The following is a 23,258-nucleotide window of genomic DNA, read 5'->3' as shown; positions in this document are numbered from 1 at the left end:
TACTTTACAGTTGTTTCTTACTTACAAGCTCTTCAGTTGATCTTAACAGTACAGCTGTAAATGGCATTAAGTGTATCAATGTACTGAAGCCTTTTCCTACCAGACTCCACAATTCATTTTGCATTCAATATTGTTTGGAAATGACCAAACATTCATTATTTAGTACAATATTCAAAAGTAATTATTCTTTAACATTCGCATTCAATTCGATTAAGAATTTTTGATATTTGAACAGTCGTACTAAGCATTTTTCCGTTCTTTGTTTTACCAAGCTTTCTAAAAAATTCCACCATTTTTTCCTTACTCTTAACTTCAACCTCACTTTCACTTAACAAACACTGTTTCACAAAACATTTTGGGGTGTCTTCCACTTTGCTGCAATGCACTTTAAGTAAAAGGTAGAAGTGGGCCAAGGTTTATCCCTTTACAATAAGAAGTGGTGGTTATGGCGCGATGGGCGTCAGAAAATCATTTTTCATATTTTGTTTGCAATATAAAGACTGAACATTATATTTTTATTTGAGAAAAAGAAAAGAAGAAAAACCAAGGCATTTCTCAAACCAAGAGACTGAAAAACTAGAAACACTATTCTAATTGAAGCATGGTAGCTGTAGGGGCTTGACCATTCATGCTTGACTAATGAGAATCACATGCAACAAGTTTTGCCCAGATGGCATTAGCCTAGGCTGAGTTGGCACATACTCATTTTCCAATTTTCAATGATGCTCAGGTGAAAGGCATGCTTTATATAGAAGAGGCTGATAGATGAAATGCTGTTGTCTTGCTGTGCTCAATACAAAACCCAAAATATGTCAGAGTCTCAACAGAAAGATTTAGGTACTATGACTGAAAAGAAGATTCACTTCACATATTGTTGTGGAGATACAGCCACTTCAATAGTCATACTGTGCTTCAACAAGGGCAGCAAGGATTTTGAGAAAGTTCAACAGATAGCTTCGAGAGGTTGCAAGGGTGTAACCTATGCAGAAAGAGAATTTTGAAGTTTTAATTTGCTTCAGTAAAGACTAGTGTACGTTTTGGAAAAAATTCATGCAAATTGATCATCTGCAGAATTAATAAGAATGTACAAAGAATTTAAATTTTGTTTTTCTTTTTGTTTTTCAATCTCTGGCTGATTTGACTGCTTGTTCACAAAAATTCTTTAACTTATTGCGACTCAATCTTGGCCAAATTTTGTATTCATATGCACAAGTATCCTTGGAAACACAAGTATGCATAGTATTCAAGCTATTAAACTGGGAAGGTTTAGGAGCAAGTATCAACGGCGAATACCTCAGCAACCTTCAGTTTGCCGATGACATTGTTCTATTCAGCAACAATGCAGATGAGTTACAACAAATGATTGAGTACCTTAACAAGGAGACTGTAAGAGTGAGGCTGAAGATTAATATGCAGAAGACAAAGATAATGATAAATAACTGGGCAAGGAAACAAGAGTTCAAGGTCGCAAGTCAGCCTCTAGAGTCTGCGAAGGTGTACATTTACGTAGGTCAACTAATCACAGGGAACCCTTACCATGAGAAGGAAATTCACAGAATAATAAAAATGGGTTGGATCGCATATGGCAGGCATCGTGAGCTCCTGACGGGAGCTTACCGTTATCATTGAAAAGGAAAGTATACAATCAGTGCATTTTCCCGGTGCTGACATATGACGCAGAGATTCGGAGACTGACAAAGAAGCTTGAGAACAAGTTAAAGGGACCCTGAAACGATTTTGACGATATTGTACAAACATACTGAGTCGTTACAGTATGACCTTCTAATAATTAATTGACCCATCTAAGTGATTCGGATAAAGCGTGTAATTTATTATAAGGTTTTAAAAATGTACATCGCTGCTGATCGCAGCACACTGCTCGGCGGAATTTTCAGTCACCCCTACCAATATGACGTAAATCACCCAATTGACGTCAGTACGGCGAGCTATCCGATTGGCTGCCCAGGGCGCGTCATCGATAATTTTTCCACCTTTATGGTAAACAAATCATGTTTGCTGGAATGTTAGTTAAATTGTTTTTATAAAAAAAAGTAACAGAGAATGCACAAGAACAATCTCTCACTACACTTAAGCACTTCTGGCACACAGCAAATTGCCATCTGCTTGTGTTATAATGTGCTCTGTGTTGAGTGTTGATGAGAGCTCCGTGGTCAGTGTTGGTCTTGATCCTTCTTTTTTCGAGCACCATGGTTCGCCCTAGTTACAATGTGGGCTGCAAACGTAGCGACTGCCAATATGTCAAGCTGCGACACTGTGTCCCTCTGCAAGGTAGCACACGAGTGGGTGGCTGCAGCGCATCAGACTGTCGGTATCCGATAGGCACCAGGATTAGCGTTTTGCAGCCGTCACTTTACGCCGGAGGATTATTACCACAATAGTGTTTTGTGTGTCCAGTATTTGGGTAAATGCAAGTGCAAGTGGACTGGGCCTGGGAGTTTCTTGGGATCAGCGGAGGTGCAAACATGAGCGGTCTGCACGGTGCAGCCACCTGGTGGCACAGAGCTCAACCACACACAGTAGCAGTAACGAAATGTATTCTTCTTTGCTGCTGGTCTAAATTTTTCGCAGGAGTGTAATCGTTCAAACGTTTTTGTAAATGTTTAAAATGTTTTATACTTGGTTAGAGCAATATTAGCTCTTTGTTTGGCTGGCTAAGCTCTGCAACAACGGGTGGCTGGACCGTGGAGATCGAACAGGCAGCTCACGTACGTCTACGCTGAAGTTCCTTCATCAGCTTGAGTTTAAGCCTCCACCATTCCGTTGAAATGCCCAGCTCACCTGTGGTTACCGGAATACCAGACACCTTCGGCGCTTCGACAGAATGCTCGCAACGCACGCTGCTTTGACAGCTCTCACTTGGGGTCGACTGCCAAGCAGCTGGCTCAGAGTTTGGAAAGACTTTGCGCGCTCGCTCCTAGAGAACAGGAAGTCGACGACACGACGTGCCATCATGATGCTGAGCCAGTGAAGGCGGAGCTTAGCCCCGATCACTCGGCGAACGAGTTGAGGAGAAACTGCATGACTATGGAGGGGGGTAACTTGTAAACATCCGCAGCTCTCTTAATATGAGACGTTTCACAGAAATGGTAGTGCAAAGGATTAACTTTAGCTGTACCCTACACGTCTACAATTTGTCCAAATCATTTCAGGGGCCCTTTAAGGACCGCGCAAAGAGCGATGGAATGAAGAATGCTAGGCATAACTTTAAGAGACAGAAAGAGAGCGGTTTGGATGAGAGAGCAAACGGGAATAGCCAATATTCTAATTGAAATTAAGATAAAAAGAATGGAGCTGGGCAGGTTATCTAATGCGTAGGTCAGATAATTGGGGGGACCATTAGGGTTACAGTATGGGTACCAAGAGAAAGGAAGCGCAGTAGAGGACGGCAAAAGACTAGGTAGTGTGACGAATTTAGGAAATTTGCGGGTGCTAGTTTGAATCGGTTTGCGCAGGACAGGGGTAATTGGAGATGGCAGGGAGAGGCCTTCGTCCTGCAGTGGACATAAATAGGATGATGATGATGATGATGATGATGATGATGATGCACAAGTATGGGTATAATGCAAGTATTGAGGCTTTATTGTGCTATTAAGAAGTTTTGGTCATGTGCAATATAGGCAACCAATCATCAATGCTTTCAATAACTATGGTCAAGATTAAAAATTTCTTTTTAATTAGTAGGGTGAAAATAAAATAATTTTTTATCTTACTTGCAATGAACCGTCCATGAGGAGCAATATGTGCTATTTTATTACTCCCTCCTACACTTAATGTGAAGTCCCAACCAAGGAGGTTAAAGAAAAACTGCAGGAGTGGAAGTTGCCACAGCTTCTTACCAGGAAAGGTGAAGCCAATGCTTGCCCCTCCTTCACCTGAAACAGAACCTTGTCGAATGATCTCCACTCACAGATTAAGTGATTTGGGTCTGTTATTGTAATGCTAGGCTAATTAGAACATAAAAGCTGGTTGTTCCCAACGAAAATAATTATTTCTTCTGAATATTGATGACGTTCTTCCCAATACAATATGCCAGGATATTCAGATTTCATCCTAAAACCAGTAATGCATACAGAGAAACACGTAGATACACGTCTGGTAAAATAAGCCATGATTAAGTAAAGAAGTTGATTAACTCGTGGGAAGTGTGTGAAAAGCACTTCACCATTTTTTATCACTTATGTATAGTTTTACATGCCTCTCCTGTGCGGCTTCACCTTCGGGACATCGTTTCCACTCTAGCAGTTTTTCTTTGACCTCCTTGGTCCCAACCTTGCGCAAGAGGCTGTACTTTTCCCACTTTCTAGAGGCACAAAAAAAACATGGTGAAATATTGAGAAACTAAAGCTTATTTGAAAATAAGAGAATAAACTATATTTTGCATAAATTTTCATCTAGTTATCTGTATTATTAACGAACATGGATCTCTGAGGCGCATCTACCCTCTAGCCCGAAGAAAGCAGCTGTAGACAGTTTTAATCAGACTCCACCTATTGAGACTTCAAATCTCAAAAGCAACACACAGTTGAGTGTGCTTAGATAAGGACAGTCACTGGGGTGTCCAACAATTTTTTTTTTATTTCAACAAAATTTTTATGATTGCCATACCTGCCAATCAGGGGACCTCAATATTTAGGAGATTAGCCAAAGGGAAAGAGGGATGGGAGGACAAAAGGAAAAATATAGCTTTTTTTCTTGGAGGGGAGGGGGGAGGGTGCACTGCAACATCAGAAGGAGCTCTGAATGGCCTCCACTACAATTATTAGATGTCTCGATGCTCGTACTGTGACCATAGACAGTGCGTGCATAGGTGTATAATTATGGAACATGTACTATGTTCCATGAAAGTGGCCCCTTTCCACTCTTAATATGATTCACTGCTTAAGAAGACCATACAGCAGTAAAGCTGACCTGAGGAAACCAGTCATTATACAATGCGCATAAGACCATTGCCGCCCTCTACACATCTCTACCTGAAGCGACCAGAGTTAGGACTAAGCTGCCTACACACAGACAGCTTGGATTTAAATCTGACGGTTACCTATCACATAATGTCAATAACGATATGATTGTGCTACTTGACACTGTTTTACTTTCAATTTTTATTTTTTCCTCCGTGTTGGGGTTGGGGCACTTTTTTGGTTGATTTATGGCGCTGTCCGTACAATCGCGAAGATTTGTCAAAATTCAGGAGTCTCCCAGACAAATCAGGAGAGTTAGCAGGTATGAATAGCAAATCACCGCATACTTCAGAACTGAGCTTATGTTTTCTATGCATGACTTTGTCTCACCTGAAAAATTCTTAACTGAGACAAGCTGGTAAACACAGACTATGCAATTGTATGATGCTCAGACTTCGAAAAAATCACCTAAAAAGGTCCATTTTTGAGCTACCTGTTCAAAAGCTGTTCTTTTTTTTTGGGGGGGGGGGGAGGTGTTGTGAGCTTGTGCAAAAATTGTATTTTATTTCAAATTACAATGTTCTATAAACAAGATAAAAAAAGTATGAAAGTCTTGAAAATATTGGTTTCTACTCTCTCTCAATGTCGGAGCAAAAGGGTTGCTTTGGAATTATAACACCTAAAATGCAGACATCCCAAGTTCTCTTGCAACGTCAAGAGAGTCGACGTGGAGCTAGGCTCTTACTGATGACGTGTCATGACTCAGTGCATGTGAAGGCTTGGTTATAGTAAATATTAAATGAAGAATATTATTGAAGGGGACCTCTCAATTTACAGAAAGCTAATCTTGCTAATGGAGCGGCCAAGTAAGGCACAAAATTGACATGAAAACTGTTTACAGCGCAAACACATGCAACCACAAAGTATAAGGGACAGGACACAAGCGCTTGTGTCCTGTCCCTTATACTTTGTGGTTGCATGTGTTTGCGCTGTAAACAGTTTTCATGTCAAGTATGCACCAACTCGCCCAGAAAGAAGTTTTAATGAAGGCACAAAAAGTATAAAAATTTTTAAGAAATCATTAAACAATCTTTGCTTTTTCAAGGTTGGACCATTCTGCAATTATATTGTCCTCATTTTTCACACTGTCTCAGTCAAGATGTTTTCATGCTGAAACAAAGGCGTGCAGTGAAAAAATAAGCTCGGTTCTGATATAGAAAGTAATTTTGCCATCTCATATAAAAATTTTGTTGAAACCCAAATATAGTTTGGACTCCCCCCCCCCCCCCCCCCCTGTAACTGTCCTTATCAAGCTATTGCAACAGCAGCATGTAACATGATCTGTTTCATCACTGTTGTGGGTACATCCGGAATGCACCGACTTAAAGGCCAGTGTTCTCACATTACGACTAAAGATTTATCTCTAATCTCTTGATGTTAACTTGCTAAAGAGAAAGGACAAGGCAGGGGACAAGAAAGGACCTGCCAACCAGTAAACCTTAAATTTCATAAAAATGCCACGGTCATCACACTTGAAGGAGAGAGGAAGTGGAATATCACATATTAAAAAAAAATTTTTGCCTTGAGCATGCGCCTTCTGTAGAATACATATGCACTATATTAAAGATGATTATCCTTTAGACGCAGCATACAAGCAGCAGCGAACTCAATTGCAACAGCCCACACTGCCAAGTGGCCACTGTTTATAGACCATGGTGACTTCTTCAGCAACTGTGCTGTTGCCGATTTCGCCTACTATAGAAACATGTCTGAATAAACTAGCTCGAAGCCAGGAACCTATCTAGTGTCCTTTCACAATAGGAAGACTTCCAAGCGTTATGGCTGGAGTATGATGAGTGAAATTTTATGATAAACTGTGATAAACTTCATGAAAAATTCTGAAGTGCTGGCAGGTATGCAGATAGGGAAGCACAGACTGCACATGAGGAAAAGGTAGCCGTTCTACTAGAGGTCTCAAGAGAATGATGAAGAAATAACTTTATTTTTACAAAAAATGGAGCCACCGATCTTGTGTATGATGCCCTCGGGAATATTATACTGCTTCATGTATGGTTTCTGCACCAAGAGCATAAATAAAGGCTGCTGTGAGATAAACGTGATGCAGCCTGGACGGTTTCAAGTGACTTTTGTATAATTGCCCAATGTCTTTTGTTGTTTAGGCAAGAGACCTATAAGAAAAGCACACATAGGGGTGTTTTACTCTGAAAACACTACAGCAACTATGCTACAGTTCAGCAACAAGTAATCTGCAGCCAGGAAACCAGTCGCATTAAACTGCTGCCACTCTCAAATACCCAACAAATAATCTGCCAATTAATGCTTAGCTCTGCACCATGTGATAATGCAAAAATGAGTGATGGCATTCTTTGGCAGTGGAAATGGTAAAAGAGACTGTGGCAATATAGTCCAAAGCATTTTTTTTCCAATGCAGGTAAACAATTTGAGTTCCACTGATGAAAACACTATCAGCGCTGTTTTTAAGAGGTAAAAAGATTGTTGTTACAAAAAAGCACACTAGTCACCGACTACCACCAAAACGAATCCGGCTGACATTTTTGTGATCATTAAGTCATGGAAGAGGGTCCGGTCTATTTTTATACTGGTTAGTGAGCTGTGCCTCTTCAGTAGTGGTCATAAAAACCTGCCAGACAAATTCTACAATAAAAGGTTCTTTTGGTATAGAATCTTGCAACGGCTGCAACTTTTTCTCCAATACTGTGCACAAAAAACTGACGTGTGGCTGTTATAATGATAACATGCTGCCACTTGTATTTCTGGTGCTTCCAGTGCATCACAAGAATGGTTCCATTCCCATTTCTCATTTTCTGGGCCATGGAGAATGTTTGGGTATTTTCGTTTATTTCTTTTAGTTTTCGGACACATAATATTGTGACAACCAAAAACTGCACACAGGTACAGCAGCTCAATTATGTCGGCCCCATGCTCAAATACTCACATTTAATGCTAATTACACTTCAGAATGATGTTAATTGGTGTGCTTTATGTTTTCACAACCCAGCTGTGGTCTGTCATGGTGAACATTGACAAAAAAAAAAGAGCAAACTGTTTGGGCTGGCGTGTCCTAAGATGCGGACGCACAAGATTTCCCCGTACCACCAAGCATGTTTGTTCTTTTTGTAGAGTAAAAAATTCCTACATGACCCACTGTTTGTGCTCTATATAGTCAACATGCTTGGTGCACATTTTTTACAACTTATTTAATGAAGAAAGTGGCCGATTACTAGTGACTAATTAGAAAAAATATTTGCAGAATTACCACATCACTGCTTAAAAACTGTAATGGATTAATTACAAGTGAATAAAATATGCATGACAATTATATGTTGCTGGGCTCCTGAAACTTCAAACGAGTCAAGTGTCCTTAATGTGGGCAGTTTCACATTTGGCACAGCTAGCATGAAATGCATATGTTCATGAGTGTAACCTACTTTCCGTAAGCATGTTTCTGCTCTGTGACTTTAATGCTCTAAGTGTTGCATGACCATCAATGTCAATTACTGGTTACGTGAACTCTGTATGCAAAGCTCTACTTAACATCTCAATTTCCTGTAACCTAAAACAAATAGTGGAATGAAGCACTGAAGGTACATCTATTTTAGATTGTTTTTGTTAGTGAACATTTAGCTGATACTGATTATACATGCAAGGACACTGACAGAATCTCTGATCTTATAAAGCAGTGCTGGTTTCACTTTGGCTATGTTCCTGAATCTCATATCGTTTATTCTGATTTCCTTGATTTCTCACGAGCACGCAGCACCTCTGGGATTGATCACAGACTTGCTCACTTCTAAGATTTGGGCTACAAGTGATGCTGAGGTTTTAGTCACTTACTTTGAGAACATTGTTCAGACATACATCAAAAGATATGTACCCCTCAGAACAAAGAAAAAGAATACCAAAAACGCCTGGATCACAAGAGATATTTAGCAGTTATCTCTTCATGTTGCTAGATTAAACTGCTAAAGACGGGACAGTGACCCATTAATACTACAGCAATTTAATGCTGCTAAAGAAGGACTGAGGCATAAAACTTTATCAGCAAAAAAATTTATTTTACAGACATACCTTGCCAAATTTAATAAGAACCAATTGAAGGAATTTTTGGCAAATAATGTCACTAGCTAGGACATCAATTGGGTGATACATTCATGATTAATAAGGTAATATCTAAGGAGCCACCTCAAATGCAAATGCACTTAATTCTTATTTTGAGTCAGTTTTTACAATAGATAACTTGCGAATCCCTGCATGTGATATCTCTTCTGATTGCTTAATTGATGCCACAGTGACTGAACAAGGCATACTAAATCTCATATCAAATCATATCAGCAGAATAAAATATCTGCTGGTCCTGATAATATCACAAATTCTTTTCGTCTGCATTACTCTCTCTGGACAAGCAAGTACCTAACAACTATTTTTCATTAACTGTAGTCTACCTGTAGAGTTGCTACCTCATGGATGGTCGCAAAGGTTCTTCTTAAGTACAAGTCTAAGGACAAGTACAAGGACGAGCCCAATTTGACAAATTACCGGCCAACTTCTTTGACATCTCAATGTAGAAAATTACTAGAACATATTATCTACAAATTCATCGCTACGTTTATGGATGCCAATGACATTTTATCAAGCTTTCAACATGAGTTTCATAGTGGCCGCAATACTGTAAGTCACTTAATATTTGCCCATGATATAAATTATTCTCTAGGTTTAGCTAACCAAGTCAATGCCATATTTATTGACTTTTCAAAAGCCATTAATGTGGACGCACGCTCCACTTTTTTGTATATCTAGTCAAACGGCTTTAAAGTTTTCTTGTCTCAGCGATATCAGTTTGTATTTTTAAGCTCTACCAAATCACACATCGAAAATGTATTATCTGGTGTTCCACAGGGTTCAGTGTTAGGCCCTCTGCTATCTCTAGCGTATATAAAGGAGTTACCCTTCAATGTCCGCATCAAAACACATTGACATGCCGACAAATGCATAATTTATCATGTTTTTCAATCTCCTGCTAATAATGTCATGCTTAACAATTGTTTTGAAAATTTCTGTAACTGGTGCAGGAAGCCAACATCAATTTTAATAAACTGCCTTTTTCGAGATGCGAATGCCCTTCCTCATTTTCGTACTAATTTAATGGTTCACCTTTGCAAAAGGTATTAGAACATAAGTATTTAGGACTTCTGTTTTCTCACGACATGTCTTGGTCCAAAAACTTGGTAATCCTCAGCGTACGCAATACACTGTTGCTAAATAAGCCGAGCATTTGACCTATAAAACACTAGTTCATCTAACTTTGAGTATGTGTCTGCTGTGTGGAGCCCACACAAACAAAAAAACATTAACAGATTAGAATCAGTGCAAATGAGAGCCTTACGACTTATATGTCATACATACGACAAAGAATTCTTACCTTTGTCCAGTTTAAATACTCTAGGTCTGACCTCATTGCAATCCCAACGCCACGCTAAATGCTTAAAGTTATTGTATACTTGTTTACACTCACCACATTACACTTCCCTAGATTTTGTCAAAGTTCAAAAACCTTTAATAACAAGCCACCACCACTACCTGAACATTTTAGCATTTCACCCACATACACATCCTCAACTTTTTGTCCTGTTTTTTTTTTTCCCCTACAGTATAGACCACTGGAATTAGCTGTCTGGCTGTGTTCGCAAATTGCCACTTAATGAGTTTCTAAAATCTACTGAATGTTAGTTCTGCGCACCTTGTTTTATTGTATTTATATTTGATTGCCTCTTACTAGACTGTTTTGTCTCTTTGCATTATTCCACTCTGGCTATGGCTTATATTTGGGCCACAGTATGTACAAATAAAATTAAAAAAATAAAGGATTAAACTGCAATAAGAATTTTTCCATAAAGAATTTTTCCACATAAACGTTAGATTTTGCATTTCTCCATTCATAAACACAAAATCCAACATTTAAGTGCATTATCCACTCCTGACTATTGCCGAGGGAAGGTAGTATCTAGGGTGATGCCTTCCTCTTCACCCCTATGTCACTTTTTCCCCGCAGGAATGGGAGCGGGGAGTATTCTGTAAGTATCCACCTAGTGGACTGTCCCATTCAGTCGCCGCTGAATAGCTGGTGCTGCACGAATGAGAAGACAGGCTGGGGGGGCGGTGCGCTACCTCCTCATTTGTACCTCAGCCCAGCCAATCAGCACTTCATTAGCAGCCGAAATGGACAGCACACTAGGTGGACAGTTACAAAATAACCCCCCCCCCCCCCCCCCCAAGGAGTAGAGTACACAAGTTCGCTGCAACAGTGCAAGCTGTACTGCTGCAAGCATGTATTTAAGAGCATAAGAAGAGTTGCAGCACAAGGTCTTCTATTCTTTACAACTATCCATGGAGAGCATCTTTTGAGGAAAGGGTGTATAGCACAGTTTCCTTATTGATACACTATTCCCACACTGTATCTTTTGTAAAACAAAGCATCAGTTGCATATGCACATGCAAACACAATACATAGAAGTAAGAGAAGCTATTCAAGCAAGCCCAAAATAATACAAACTCATCTTAAGGCCTTTCGTTTTCTAGATTCTGTAAAAAGTAGACATTCCCAGCGACAAAAGCAAGTGACAGGAAGCACAAGCACATCACAGAGAATATGTGCAAACAATGCAATGTGATGACGATTTAAGCACCAATATGACAAAGGTGCTGTAGATGCCTCACACTAGGTCAGGTTTTATTTTATAAGGATGGTACTGTAGTTAGCTGTACATTGTATAACATGTACAAATTGAAAGTGCATACACACAGGAATTATTTGGGTATTGTTGTGTTTTCTGTCACATGAATTTCAATGTTCACAAATACACGCTTGTAAAATTGTACTTTGTAGTCCCGAGCCACAATGCAGACGTGAAAGAATGCAGATGAAAAACATTGGTTATGTGCAATTTATAGTAGTTGAAGAACTGTTGTCTTCATATACTTAAATGATAACTAACTTAACACATAGACAGGAAAGCCTATCAAGTGTAGTGTCAGGCAAACATCATTACGGTGTTTCAATAAAAACATCCTGCCTCTTAACTGTGCGACAAGTGTGGCTCAAAGAGCTTTTGCCCAGAGCTGCTTATGCCATATGAAATTAGTGCTTAAATGCGTGCACATAGCACTAATACAGCACTACGTGATCACTTAATTATACTAAAAACTTCACATTATGAGATAATGTATGCACTCCTCTAATAAACTGTGATTAACGATTCGACACGGTCCTCTCACAGCCGCCTACGCACCAAATCAATAATAAAACAGAAAGCCTAACACAGACGCAGCAAAACTAGCGTCGACTACAAGTAAAACACTTCACCGTGGAACGTAGCAGCACGCTGCGCAAAACAGAAAAATAAGAAAGAAAAATAGTCAAGTGAGCAGGTGGGGAGGGGGCAGATGCGCCTCTTAGGACACTAAAGGAATGCTGACAGTACCACTGCGTATACTAAATTGGAAATGGCACACACATACACACAAATAATAATAATAATAATGGGAGCTTTCGCTCGTTCAGGATTACTAACCATACGCAGTGTCCAGCACTGCCTCCCCCAGACACTTTGAGCTGTGCTTTATTGGACCGGTCTTGTCGCTTAACCAGCTTAACCATGGAACTTTCGAACACGCACATTTCATCGAGTGAAGAAGTTGTGCTAACCAACCCTCATGCAACGCAAATGGAGGATCCCAATAGTGGGCGTAAAAAACAATTACACGCGTACTACCGACATGATAAAGGCTAGGCATGCGTCTGATATAGGATTTGCCAGCAACTCGATTGACATATTTGCAATGTTGCTGTTCGTAAGAATAACCCAATAACGTCGTTTTATTCACTCGTCATACCATCAAAACACTCCTGGTAGGACACGAAGAGCCGCATGTGAAGTAACACTCCTGATTACTGAAGAACGTGCGAAATGATGACATCTAATGTTATGTATATTTCATTTTAGCGCGAAGTATACCAGCACGACGCGACAGCGCCCACCTGCGATACGCCATATTTGCATGAACAACGTATCAATCCGCCCGAATGAAATATTTCACACTACATTCATCCGCTACGCGAAGTCTGCTACCGGGTGTCCTCGAAAGCTCGAATTCACAATGTACTATCAAAGCACGATAACGAGGGGACCAAAATAAAGAAAACGTACCGTAGAAGAGTCAACAAAGTGAAGGCGGTGCAACAATTCTTTTTAAGAGCGTATTTTTTCGCAAAATGGCGATCAACAAGGGGCCCGGATGTCACCAACGTGCGGGTAGATGGCGCAGCCTGCATGAACACAGTGAGCTCGTTAACATATGAGCGAAGTGGACGTATGGGCTAAATTTAATTGTAAGAGCCGATGCTGTTAACCGCGTCGTGTAACGCTATCGTTAGTTACGATGAACAGCGGCTAGACTGCCGTTTCTTTACGCGGGTTATTTGCTGGTGCTAAAAATTGATCGAGCCAAAAATGTCATTTTATCAATGTTTTTTTGTTTGCGGTGAGCCTTTGAATCACGTTGCGGGAACATGTATAAGTTCGCTGAAATGCGCTTCTAGATTTTTCGTTCGTTCGAGCGTGTCCTCTTTCACGCGCTAACATATCCGCCACGCGATGCTTCTATCTTTACTTTCCCATACTAGTTTCGGGCTAATGGTTTATTTGCCACTCGATCGATGCGCGTCCACGGCGGGTTGTCAATCGGCTGCATGATAGTCCACAACGCTTATTTTTATTATGATACATCGCACTAACCGCCACAATGGCCAGCCAGTGCAAAGACCACCAGCAAGAGATGAAACAAGTGACCTTTATCGCGTTCAAAATTGTTGATGCCGCTGCATCAAAACTTTACAAATGGGCAAAATTCCTGTATGAGAATTTTAGGATTTAAAGAGTTAATCCGTGTCTAAAAATCACGGAATGAAACCGCAAATGCCTCGACGTGACGAATAATTAATGATAACAGCGTCAACTGTGATCGTTTATCACGCCACTTCAAAACGCGCGCTAAGATCGATAGCTATAGGCGAGCGCTGCCAGGGTCGCGATTTTGTAGAAATGACTTTTTTCATGTCAATGCCTTTTCGCGTGACGTCAGTGATTTTAGAAATTGTGGTTGCGTAAGCACGACGTTTCTTGGATCGTCCAATCAGAAGCTCCCTTCATTGGCGACAAAAGAGTGGCGGTAGGGACATTTCCAGGGCGGACACCGAGTTCTGTCATGGAGCGAGCAAAAGAAAAGCTCGCAGAAAATGCCCAAGTGCGCAACCTTGTTAGCAGGTGGGTTAAATGACGTCCTAAACAGGAAAGCCCAGCGCTTGGCGCAGGGGATGGACGACTTGCGCGAGCTAACCCCTCAGGTGCAGACCGTGGTGCGCACGGTGCCGGAGATGTCTGTAGGTGACAGTCACATACAAGGAGCCGTAGTGACTGCTAATGAGGCGATATGGAAAATGAACCGAGAGAAATGCTTCGAGGTTGTCGAAGAGGGAAGTGAGAAGGTGTGGTGGTTTTCAACGAGACGGGATCCACTTCAATTACAGGCTTGTACGAGAAGTGGGCTGGCGACTTGCTGGTCGTGCTGTTGCTTCTTTAGGGGGCCCACGGGCGCTCAGGAGGCCAGAGTAGGTAGTAATGAAGAAGGTCCCCTAAGGGAACCTCACTATAGCATCGCCGTCAATAATAGAAAAAGGAGGAAAGCAAGAAAGAGAGCTCGCCATACAATAGGCTACATAAACATGCAGCGCGGCAGAAGAAAGGGAAAGTGGGCAGTGATTGAGGAACAGTTAAATAGAGAAAAAATACGGGTGTATGCGGTTACAGAAACGCACCTTAGAGACTCGGAAGAGCCGCCAGCGATTGAGAACTATATTTGGGAAGGGTGCAACAGAACTAAGTCGGAAAGAAAGTAAGGGGGAGTCGGAATGCTCATCCATCAGGGAGCCAAATGGAAAAGAGTAAATTAAAAATGTCAAGAGCATCTTTGGTTATCAGGTACTATGAGTGGGGAAAAAACTTGGCTGAGCGCAGTGGCGTAGCAAGAGGGAGGGCCGAGGGGCCGTGGGCCCCGGGTGCAGGGGGCCAGTGGAGGCAGTGTCATATACGTCTGAAGACCCCCCCCCCCCCCCCAATTTTTCCGCCGGCTACAAGCGGGGGGGGGGGGGGTCGACACAAGACCTATGGGCCCCGGGTGCCAGATGACCTAGCTACGCCACTGGCTGGGCGTTACGTATTTGTGCACCGGAAATAATTGCAAAGAGAAGAATAAAGATTTAGTGGAATGCATAAGCGCTGATATTAAGGGTTTCGGGAATGGTGCTGAAATTACCCTATTAGTTGACATGAATTCCCACATACAAGATTTAGATGGCTATACCGACAACAACAGGAAGTCAATGCTAGACCTTTCTAAGCAACATAACCTCGTTATCGTGAATACTAAGTGTGAAGGGCAGATCACGTGGGAAGTGGGAAACCGTCAATCAACCATTGATTATTGTCTGATGACAGAAGGAATTCATGATAAGTTGAGAGAAATGGTCATTGATGAGGAAGGGTATAACAGCATAGGGAGTGACCATAAATGCATCATTTTAAAAATGGGATATGTAGTTTGGAAAGAGACCAAGGAGCGCAAAATGGCCAGTGTTAAGAACGGCCAGCTGCAGTGCAAGTTTGCCAGCCATTAACGCCAGCGGTGGCAACCTCACCTTGGAACGCCGCCGCCCACCTTTAGCCACGGCGTGACTAAGTCTTTTGTGTCAGGAATAGGAAGGGATGAGGAGCGAGGAGAAAGTTGATATCAGCAAGGGACTGACGCAGGGGTGCCCTTTATCCCCACTGCTGTTTATGATGTACATGGTGAGGATGGAGAGGGCGCTAGAAGGAAGTAATATCGGCTTTAATCTCTCATACAAACAGGCAGGTACAGTAGTAGAGTAGTAGCTTCCAGGTTTGTTTTATGCGGACGACATTGTGTTGCTAGCTAACAAGCAAAATGTTTTGCAACGTCTGGCTAATATCTGTCGACAGGAAGGCAACAATTTAGCTTTGAAATTTAGTGTTCGATGGGGGCGAAATGCGAAAACACCCGTGTGATTAGATTTAGGTGCACGTTAAAGAACCCCAGGTGGTCAAAATTTCCGGAGTCCTCCACTACGGCGTGCCTCATAATCAGAAAGTGGTTTTGGCACGTAAAACCCCAAATATTATTAAAATCAGGTGTTTTGGTACGTATTCAATGAAAATAGTGAACAGACAGTGGCAATACAGGGCCAGGAAATACCTCGGGTAACAGAATATAAATACCTTGGTATATGGATAAACGAAGGCAATAGATATACGAAAACGCAAGTAAAAACAATAACAGTGAAGGGGAAGAGAAATAGCAGCCATAATGAAGCACAGAGCGCTATGGGGATACAATAGGTATGGGGTGCTCCGAGGTATGTGGAAAGGTGTAATGGTTCCAGGACTTACTTTTAGAAATGCGGTTGTTTGCTTTAAATCAGGGGTACGATCAGGACTCGATGTGAACCAAAGGTCAGTGGGGCGCCTCGCATTGGGCGCTCACGGGAAGACTACAAATGAAGCTGTGCAGGGTGATATGGGCTGGTCTAGTTTTGAAGTGAGGGAAGCTCGCAGTAAAATTGAGTATGAAGAACGACTGAAGAATATGGAAGAAAGTAAATGGGCTGGGAGAGTGTTGAGGTATCTGTACAGGAGAAACATTGATTCACAGTGGAGGAAAAGAACTAGGAAACTTACCAGAAGGTATGCGGTTTGTAGGGTGGGCAACACAGCAACAAAGAACGTCAAGCGGAAAGTCAGAGAGGCTGAAATAATCTCATGGGTGGCGGCAATGGGAAAGAAACCTGCCATGAGTAACTATTTAAGAGGAAAAAACGAAATCAGGAAAGAAACAATTTATGATAACTCAAAGGGAAGCTCATTACTTTCTCGAAGCGAGATCGGAATGCCTTAGAACACGCACCTATAAAGCGAGATATAAGAAGGAAGAGCATGTGCTTGCTGCGGTAAAGCTAGGGAAACTATGGAGCATGTTTTACTAGAATACTAGAAAGTGAAGACGTCTACCCAGCGGTCGATTTAGGCACCACTGGCCTCCTTGAAGCCCTTGGGTTCAGCGGGAGCAGCGGAAAAGTAAACATGTCCGCAATAGGGATTAGTAAGAGGCGATTGGAGGATTGGAGGAAGAAAAGTAGGGAAACGAAAAAAAATGGAGGCGTACAAAAGCAAAGTTCGCAATGGAGGATGAGAAAATTTTGTTGTGGGAGTTTATAGTGTTTTTTTTTCTTGTTTAACTTAAGTAGGATAATAGCAAGAGCTTGGTGGCGCAACCCACCGCCCCGTTACAAAGCGGACATTCATAACATCCATCCATCCATCCATCCAGATCCCATGTGATCGCATGTGGGCCACTGGAGAGCTGCTTGGCATATCTACCGCTGTGTGCGTCCTATACCTGTCTGTCGGCACCTCCAAGCTCGAGCAGAACGCCAAGCTACTTGAGTGTGTCTGCAGGGATGCGCAGATGGTGGCTTGTGACAAGGAGCTGATCATCCTTGGCGATTTCAATGGGCACATCTCGGAGTTAGATGGATATACCGACGCAAAACGGCGAATTGTTACTGCAGCTCACAGAAATGCTGCATGTGACCATCATCAATTTGGGCCCACAGTATGTTGGGCAAATTACGTGGTGTGCCCTAGGAAGTGCGTCGTCGATCGACTATGCTCTGGTGTCGTCCGATATGAGCAGCCGGATCGAAAGGCTCAACATCGACGAGGAAGGCATGTACAGCATAGGCAGTGATCATAATCGCCAGTCTAGACCTCAGCCAGTTTGAAGAGAGCGGCGTTCGAAGTAAGTCAGAGACGCACGAAGGATACGTGGCTGCCCTCCGAGCGGTGATGCGACGGCATATGGTGTGGAGTCGGCCATCTCAAAGAGCCAAGCGACAGCCATGGTGGGATAAAGAGGTAGCGGAGGCGTGGCGTGCGCGTCGGCAGGCGAATCGAACCATCGCCTCGCGGCAAAAACATTAGATGCAGATGCATATGCAGCCGCATGGAAGCTGTATCTTCAAACGAAGCATAGAATCCAGTCGCTAGTCCAATCCAAATTGGCTGACGCGAACAGGATACTGATGCACAGCCTCCGTGCAGACGCTAGTTCTGGCGCAGACGAGTTCTGGCGCTATGTGCGGTCTTTAGACAGACGTGACGAGCCTCTGCAGAAACTATGTGATGCCACAGCAGGACAGCCAGTGCCGGATATCAAGCACCATATGTTACGAGGCATCTGACTACCCTGTAAAGAAAAACCTGAGGGCGTGGCTGTTCCCGTTCCGGTGGATACCCCGAGCAGACCCGCTGGAAGAAATCCTACTGGCCCGGATCACGAGGGCCCAAGCTGGAGTTTCTCGCGCCTGGCGATGGATCGGGCATTGCGCCACATCAACACGAGCACCGCCACCGGATTTGACATACCTGCCAGTGTGCTCAAGTGCGTAGGTCCTGGATCAAGAGAACAGCTTGCCAGCCTGTTCACCGAAATCATCGAAGGAGCGCGGATTCCGGAGGATTGGAGACGTGGCAGGGTGTTCCTAATACCCAAATGTGGCGGCCAAGCAGACAACGTCGAAGATCACCGCCCGATCACAGTCGCGAGTGTCCTATACCGCGTCTTCGCACACGTGTTGAAAGGCTGGATCGGCTCCTGGGCGGAGTCCGAGCGTCTCTTAACGGAGCTGCAGAATGGGTTTCGCAACGACAGGCGCCTTGAGGATAATTTGTTCATTCTCTCCCAGTGTAGTGAAATAGCACGAAAAGAAGGTCGCATACTACTGTGCTGCTTCCTCGACGTTGAAAAAGCGTACGACAACGTACCACACAACATGCTCTTCGAGCGCTTGTCGGCTCTGCAGCTTCCCACAAATACAATTACAGCGCGGTTTGGAGACGTTGAGACAGGGGCGATCGCAGTGCACAAGGGACTTCGCCAGGGCTGCCCGCTCTCGTCAATACTATACCTCCTTTATGTGGTGAATATGGAAAAGGAGCTGATCAAGTCCAACCTTGGATTCGGGCTGACGTACGGCACATCTGGAGTGGACAAAAGTCGCCACCTGCGGGGTCTAGCCTTCGCGGACGACCGGCTGCTCATGGCGGAACGGACAGAGGACCTGCAGGCGATGTTGGACCTCTGTTCGTTGGAGATAAATAACCTCGGATTGCGTTTCAACCCACGGAAGACCACAGTCGTCCAGCTGGAGGGCGAGAAATCCGACGGGCTAGCCCTGACCCTGTATGAAGATACGTTGACCATTAGCTCTGCATACAAATATCTCGGAGTGAAAATGTGCGACGAGGCTGACATGTACGCCCATCACGTGGCAGGGCCGCTATTTTGTAGCGATGCCTTATGCCTTATTCTATGCTATTCTTATCATCCACCAAGCACGGCCGCCTCATCCCGCTGATAATGTGGGCAGACCGTCGCTCTGACCACTGGCCAAGCGCGAAAAGCCTGATAAAGCATAGAATCGGAAAAGGCATCGCTACAAAATACCGGCCCAGGTCTATGCAACTCGGCCCTTCGGACACAGTGTGTCCTTCGTCGACGAAGCTTATGGGGCTGCAACCGCTACGTGATGGTTCGGGATTTGTGGAAGCTAGTACATGTCACGAGCATAACCTTCGCAAACGCGGTGGTCTGCTTCCCCGCAGTGACGCGGGAATGGCTGGAAAGGCGGCAACACAAAGTTGGTCGGACTCCTCTGGGTTGTCATGGCAGGGTTGTTATAGAAGCAATCCAGGGCGACTTGGGCTGGTTCTCTTTTGAAGTGAGGGAATTGCCTCCAGCAAAGTGGCGTACTACGGCCGCCTCCGGTCTATCCCTCCCGACCGCTGGGCACGGAAAGTTTTCGACTATTTGGCTGCAGCATGCATCCGAACGGGATAGGTTCAGCGCTTATACGCCATTGAAAAGAAACATGGGCTTTTTCAGACCCCGGTACAGGTGAACCAGAGGACAACTTATGTAAAGGCTGTGCGCGAACGTGTGCGCGAAGAGGAGGAGGCGAGGTGACGGGCAGCAATGGAACAAATGGCCACCTTAGATGTGTACCGCCAGCACAAGAGACACCTCGAGGCCGTCTCGTGGTATGACAATAGTCTGGGCAGTGCGCTGATGTTTGAGGCGCGGGCGGGAGCGCTGCGCACGCTTGTGCATCGCCGCTGCTTCGACAGCTCTCCGGTCACTCAATCCGCCCGATGAAGAGCGTGCGAATTGGATATGGAAACTACGGAGCACCTTGTGCTGCAGTGCCCAAAGTTGCTCCCTCGCCCAAGAGAGGAAGTCACCCTCCTACAGGCTCTCGGATTTGTGCCCGTTGAAGCAGGGCGCGGCGCTGCGGCTACTTCTATCACCAAGGCTAGACTTCAGATGTGGTTGAAATTGGCCAACCAGTGACAGTTGCCCTCTTTCTTCTCTCCTCTTTCCGTATGGATCCCTGTCTCTTTCTATCTTGAAACGTTTCGGCCAGGACACAGTGAGTGTGACCACCCGTTCCAAAGGGGAGGGCCCCTACGATCATCGTCACGATCATCAGCACGATCATCATCAGCGGCGGGAGTAAGTGAGTGAGTGAGTCAGTGTGCGGGAGGAGAGGGAGAACGGGGGGACTCGAAGTGTGGTCGGGTGGTGTGCATGAGTGACGTGCGGAAATAAAGGACAAGTTCGGAACGAAGATGTGCCGTGTCGTCGAGCGTGACAAGTGGGGGCCCGCCCGGGATTTACGTAGACATGGAGACAGTGAACGTTCCCGAAGAATTAGCGCAGCATCTGCTAGGGCAGACGAAAGGATCCACCATATAACGCGAGCAAATCGCGGCAGCGGTCAGACAAAGACTGATGGTGGCCGAGGCAGTGCCTACGGGTTCTACGACAACGGCGGCGGTGGTTCAACCGGCGAGCGACTCCGTTCCACAGGAGGTCAGCCAGGTCAGCCTGCAAGGTATAAGGGGTTCAACTACCCTCAGTCCCCCGAGGAATTTTTGGACCGGCTTGAAACCTTTTGTTTGGTTACGCACATTGTGCCCGCTACGCTGGAAGGTAGCGCGAAGTTGTGGTGGCTATTTGTGAACTGGTTTGCGTCGTGGGAGGAGTTCACTGCGGCGTTTATTGCGGATTTCTCCATTGACGCGAAGCGCCTCTTGAGACAAGAGCTGGAGCTCCGGACGCAACATCCCCAAGAAAATTTAAATAAGAATTCATATATACAATCGCGGCCTACTACGTACGACCGGATTGGCGGCGAAGTGCCAGAGTCGGAAAAGGTTGACCGCGTGCTGTGGCAGATACACCCCCAGCTCCAGGATTTGATGGAGGGAAGGCAGTTCACCAGTCTCGCGGAGTTGGCGAAGGCCGCTGACGACCTCATGGTGCATTTCTGGAGGCGCATGCAGTACAAGCCACCACCAGCTCCGACAGACCAAGCGGTGAGGGACTTGGCCTTCCAGTCGGCTATAAATGTGGCCCGCCTGCCGGGAACACAACCCGGAGGTACGATCACAAGCTGCAGCGGCTGCCGCGCCGTTCCAGAATTCGCCGGCGGCATCCCCTTGTCCGTTGCAACCCGCGGCGATACAGCCCTCCTACCACCGAGACCAATTGCACGGATTGGCCGCATTCGCCACATCTCTCAGCGCCGTCACAGCCGCAAAGGTACCAACCGCTTGACCACGAAAGATTCACCTGCCATCGCTGCGGAGGCGCCGGTCACATAGATCGCGAGTGCCTTACAGGTCGGCGTGGCGGCGCGCCCCGCTGCTACCAGTGTAACGGGATCGTACATATCCGTTTGCAGTGTACGGGAAACGGGGCACGGTAGGTGCTACATCGGCAAGCACCTACGAGACTGCGCTGCAAGTAGCGGCCTTGGCCGGCAGCAAGGAGCCTCTCCTGGAAGTGCAGATTGGGAGGACGACGTTCCAGGCCCTACTGGACACAGGCTCGAATGTGAGCTTGCTTGGAGCACCGGCGGTAAGGGTAGCGGTCGAGGCGAGCCCTAAACTCGACACAGTCGCAAGCACTCCGGCTGGCAACAGGACCAAGCTCTGTCAACGACTTCCCTCAAGTGCAAAGTACAGTGGGCCACAAGCAGCGGCAGTCAACGCTTCCTGTGTGTGCCAGACTTGGGACATTGTACTGGGCAGAGATTTTTTGACAGCAACAGGCATCTCTTTACATGTATCGCTGGGTGGATGGACTATTGGAACCGATCCACAGGGCATGGTGTCATTTGCTAAGCGCGGAAGGGACCCAGCGACAGCACTTAGAAGATGGAGAATCGTACCACTTGCACAGCCTCTTTAAGAAGTGCTTGTAGTTCTAGGCATAGAGAACATGCATCAGGCTGGCACCAAGGAACTACAGCCAAGCATGAGTAAAGTTCTCGATGACTTTAGCCATCTGTTTACTACAATTCCGGGATGTACCACCCTGGCTCAGCACCGCATTGACACAGGGGACAGTGCGCCCGTGAGATGCAAGCTACCTACAGTGAATGCGAAGAAGCCAAAGATAATCGAGGGCTGTGTGGATGACATCCTAGAACAGGGCCTTATAAGACAAACACCAGCCCTTGGACTAGCGCCCCAGTGGTCGTTGCAAAGAAGTCTGGAGGCTACAGGCTCGCTGCAGACTACCGGCCGTTAAATGCACGCACCCGAGTAACTGCCTACCCAATGCCTCGGACTGACTGGCTGCTAGCGCAATTGGGCTGCGCAATCTGGTTTTCCAGCTTTGATCTCTCCCAAGGGTTTTTTTCAAATTCCTGTTTGCGAGGCTGACATTGCTAAAACGGCCTTCATTTGCCATCAAGGTACATACGAGTTTACAAGGATGCTCTTCGGGGTGGCAGGCGGCTCAGCAACTTTTCAAACCCTGATGGACCGGGTACTGCAGGGAATCAATCACCACTTTGCTATGGCGTTTTTAGATGATGTTCTTGTCTACTCGGAGACACTGGAGGACCATGTTGAGCATGTAAGGGAATGCTGCAACGCATTGAGGGTGCTGGCCATACGATTAATCCAGATAAAATACAGGTCTGGCGTCAGTCCCTCAAATTTTTAGCCCCCCTGGGCAGTGCAGACCAGATGAGCAGGAATTGCCTGCGGTGCTGGATTACCCAAGACCCAGCACAGTTAAGCAGTTGCAAGCCTTCCT

The 23,258-nt window shown here is 44.9% G+C and overlaps 1 protein-coding gene across 4 annotated transcripts in view; it reads right to left on the bottom strand.

Moving 5' to 3' along the window:
* The window catches only part of LOC142561113 (uncharacterized), a 159,574-nt gene extending 145,998 nt beyond the window's left edge, over positions 1-13,576 (bottom strand). For 2 of the 4 annotated variants that reach the window (XM_075673424.1, XM_075673423.1), the window contains exon 1: positions 13,166-13,576. In XM_075673424.1, coding sequence (XP_075529539.1) covers positions 13,166-13,290 — 125 coding nt within the window. In that variant the 5' untranslated portion in view covers positions 13,291-13,576. The remainder of the gene's footprint in view (positions 1-13,165) is intronic. The other 2 variants (XM_075673426.1, XM_075673425.1) reach the window with 1 other exon arrangement.
* Positions 13,577-23,258: the final 9,682 nt, after the last annotated feature.

This window comes from Dermacentor variabilis, chromosome 1, assembly GCF_050947875.1.
Source record: "Dermacentor variabilis isolate Ectoservices chromosome 1, ASM5094787v1, whole genome shotgun sequence".
Taxonomy (NCBI): domain Eukaryota; kingdom Metazoa; phylum Arthropoda; class Arachnida; order Ixodida; family Ixodidae; genus Dermacentor; species Dermacentor variabilis.
The sequence above is the reverse complement of the archived record's forward strand: the minus strand, read 5'-3'. Positions and strand labels throughout refer to the sequence as shown.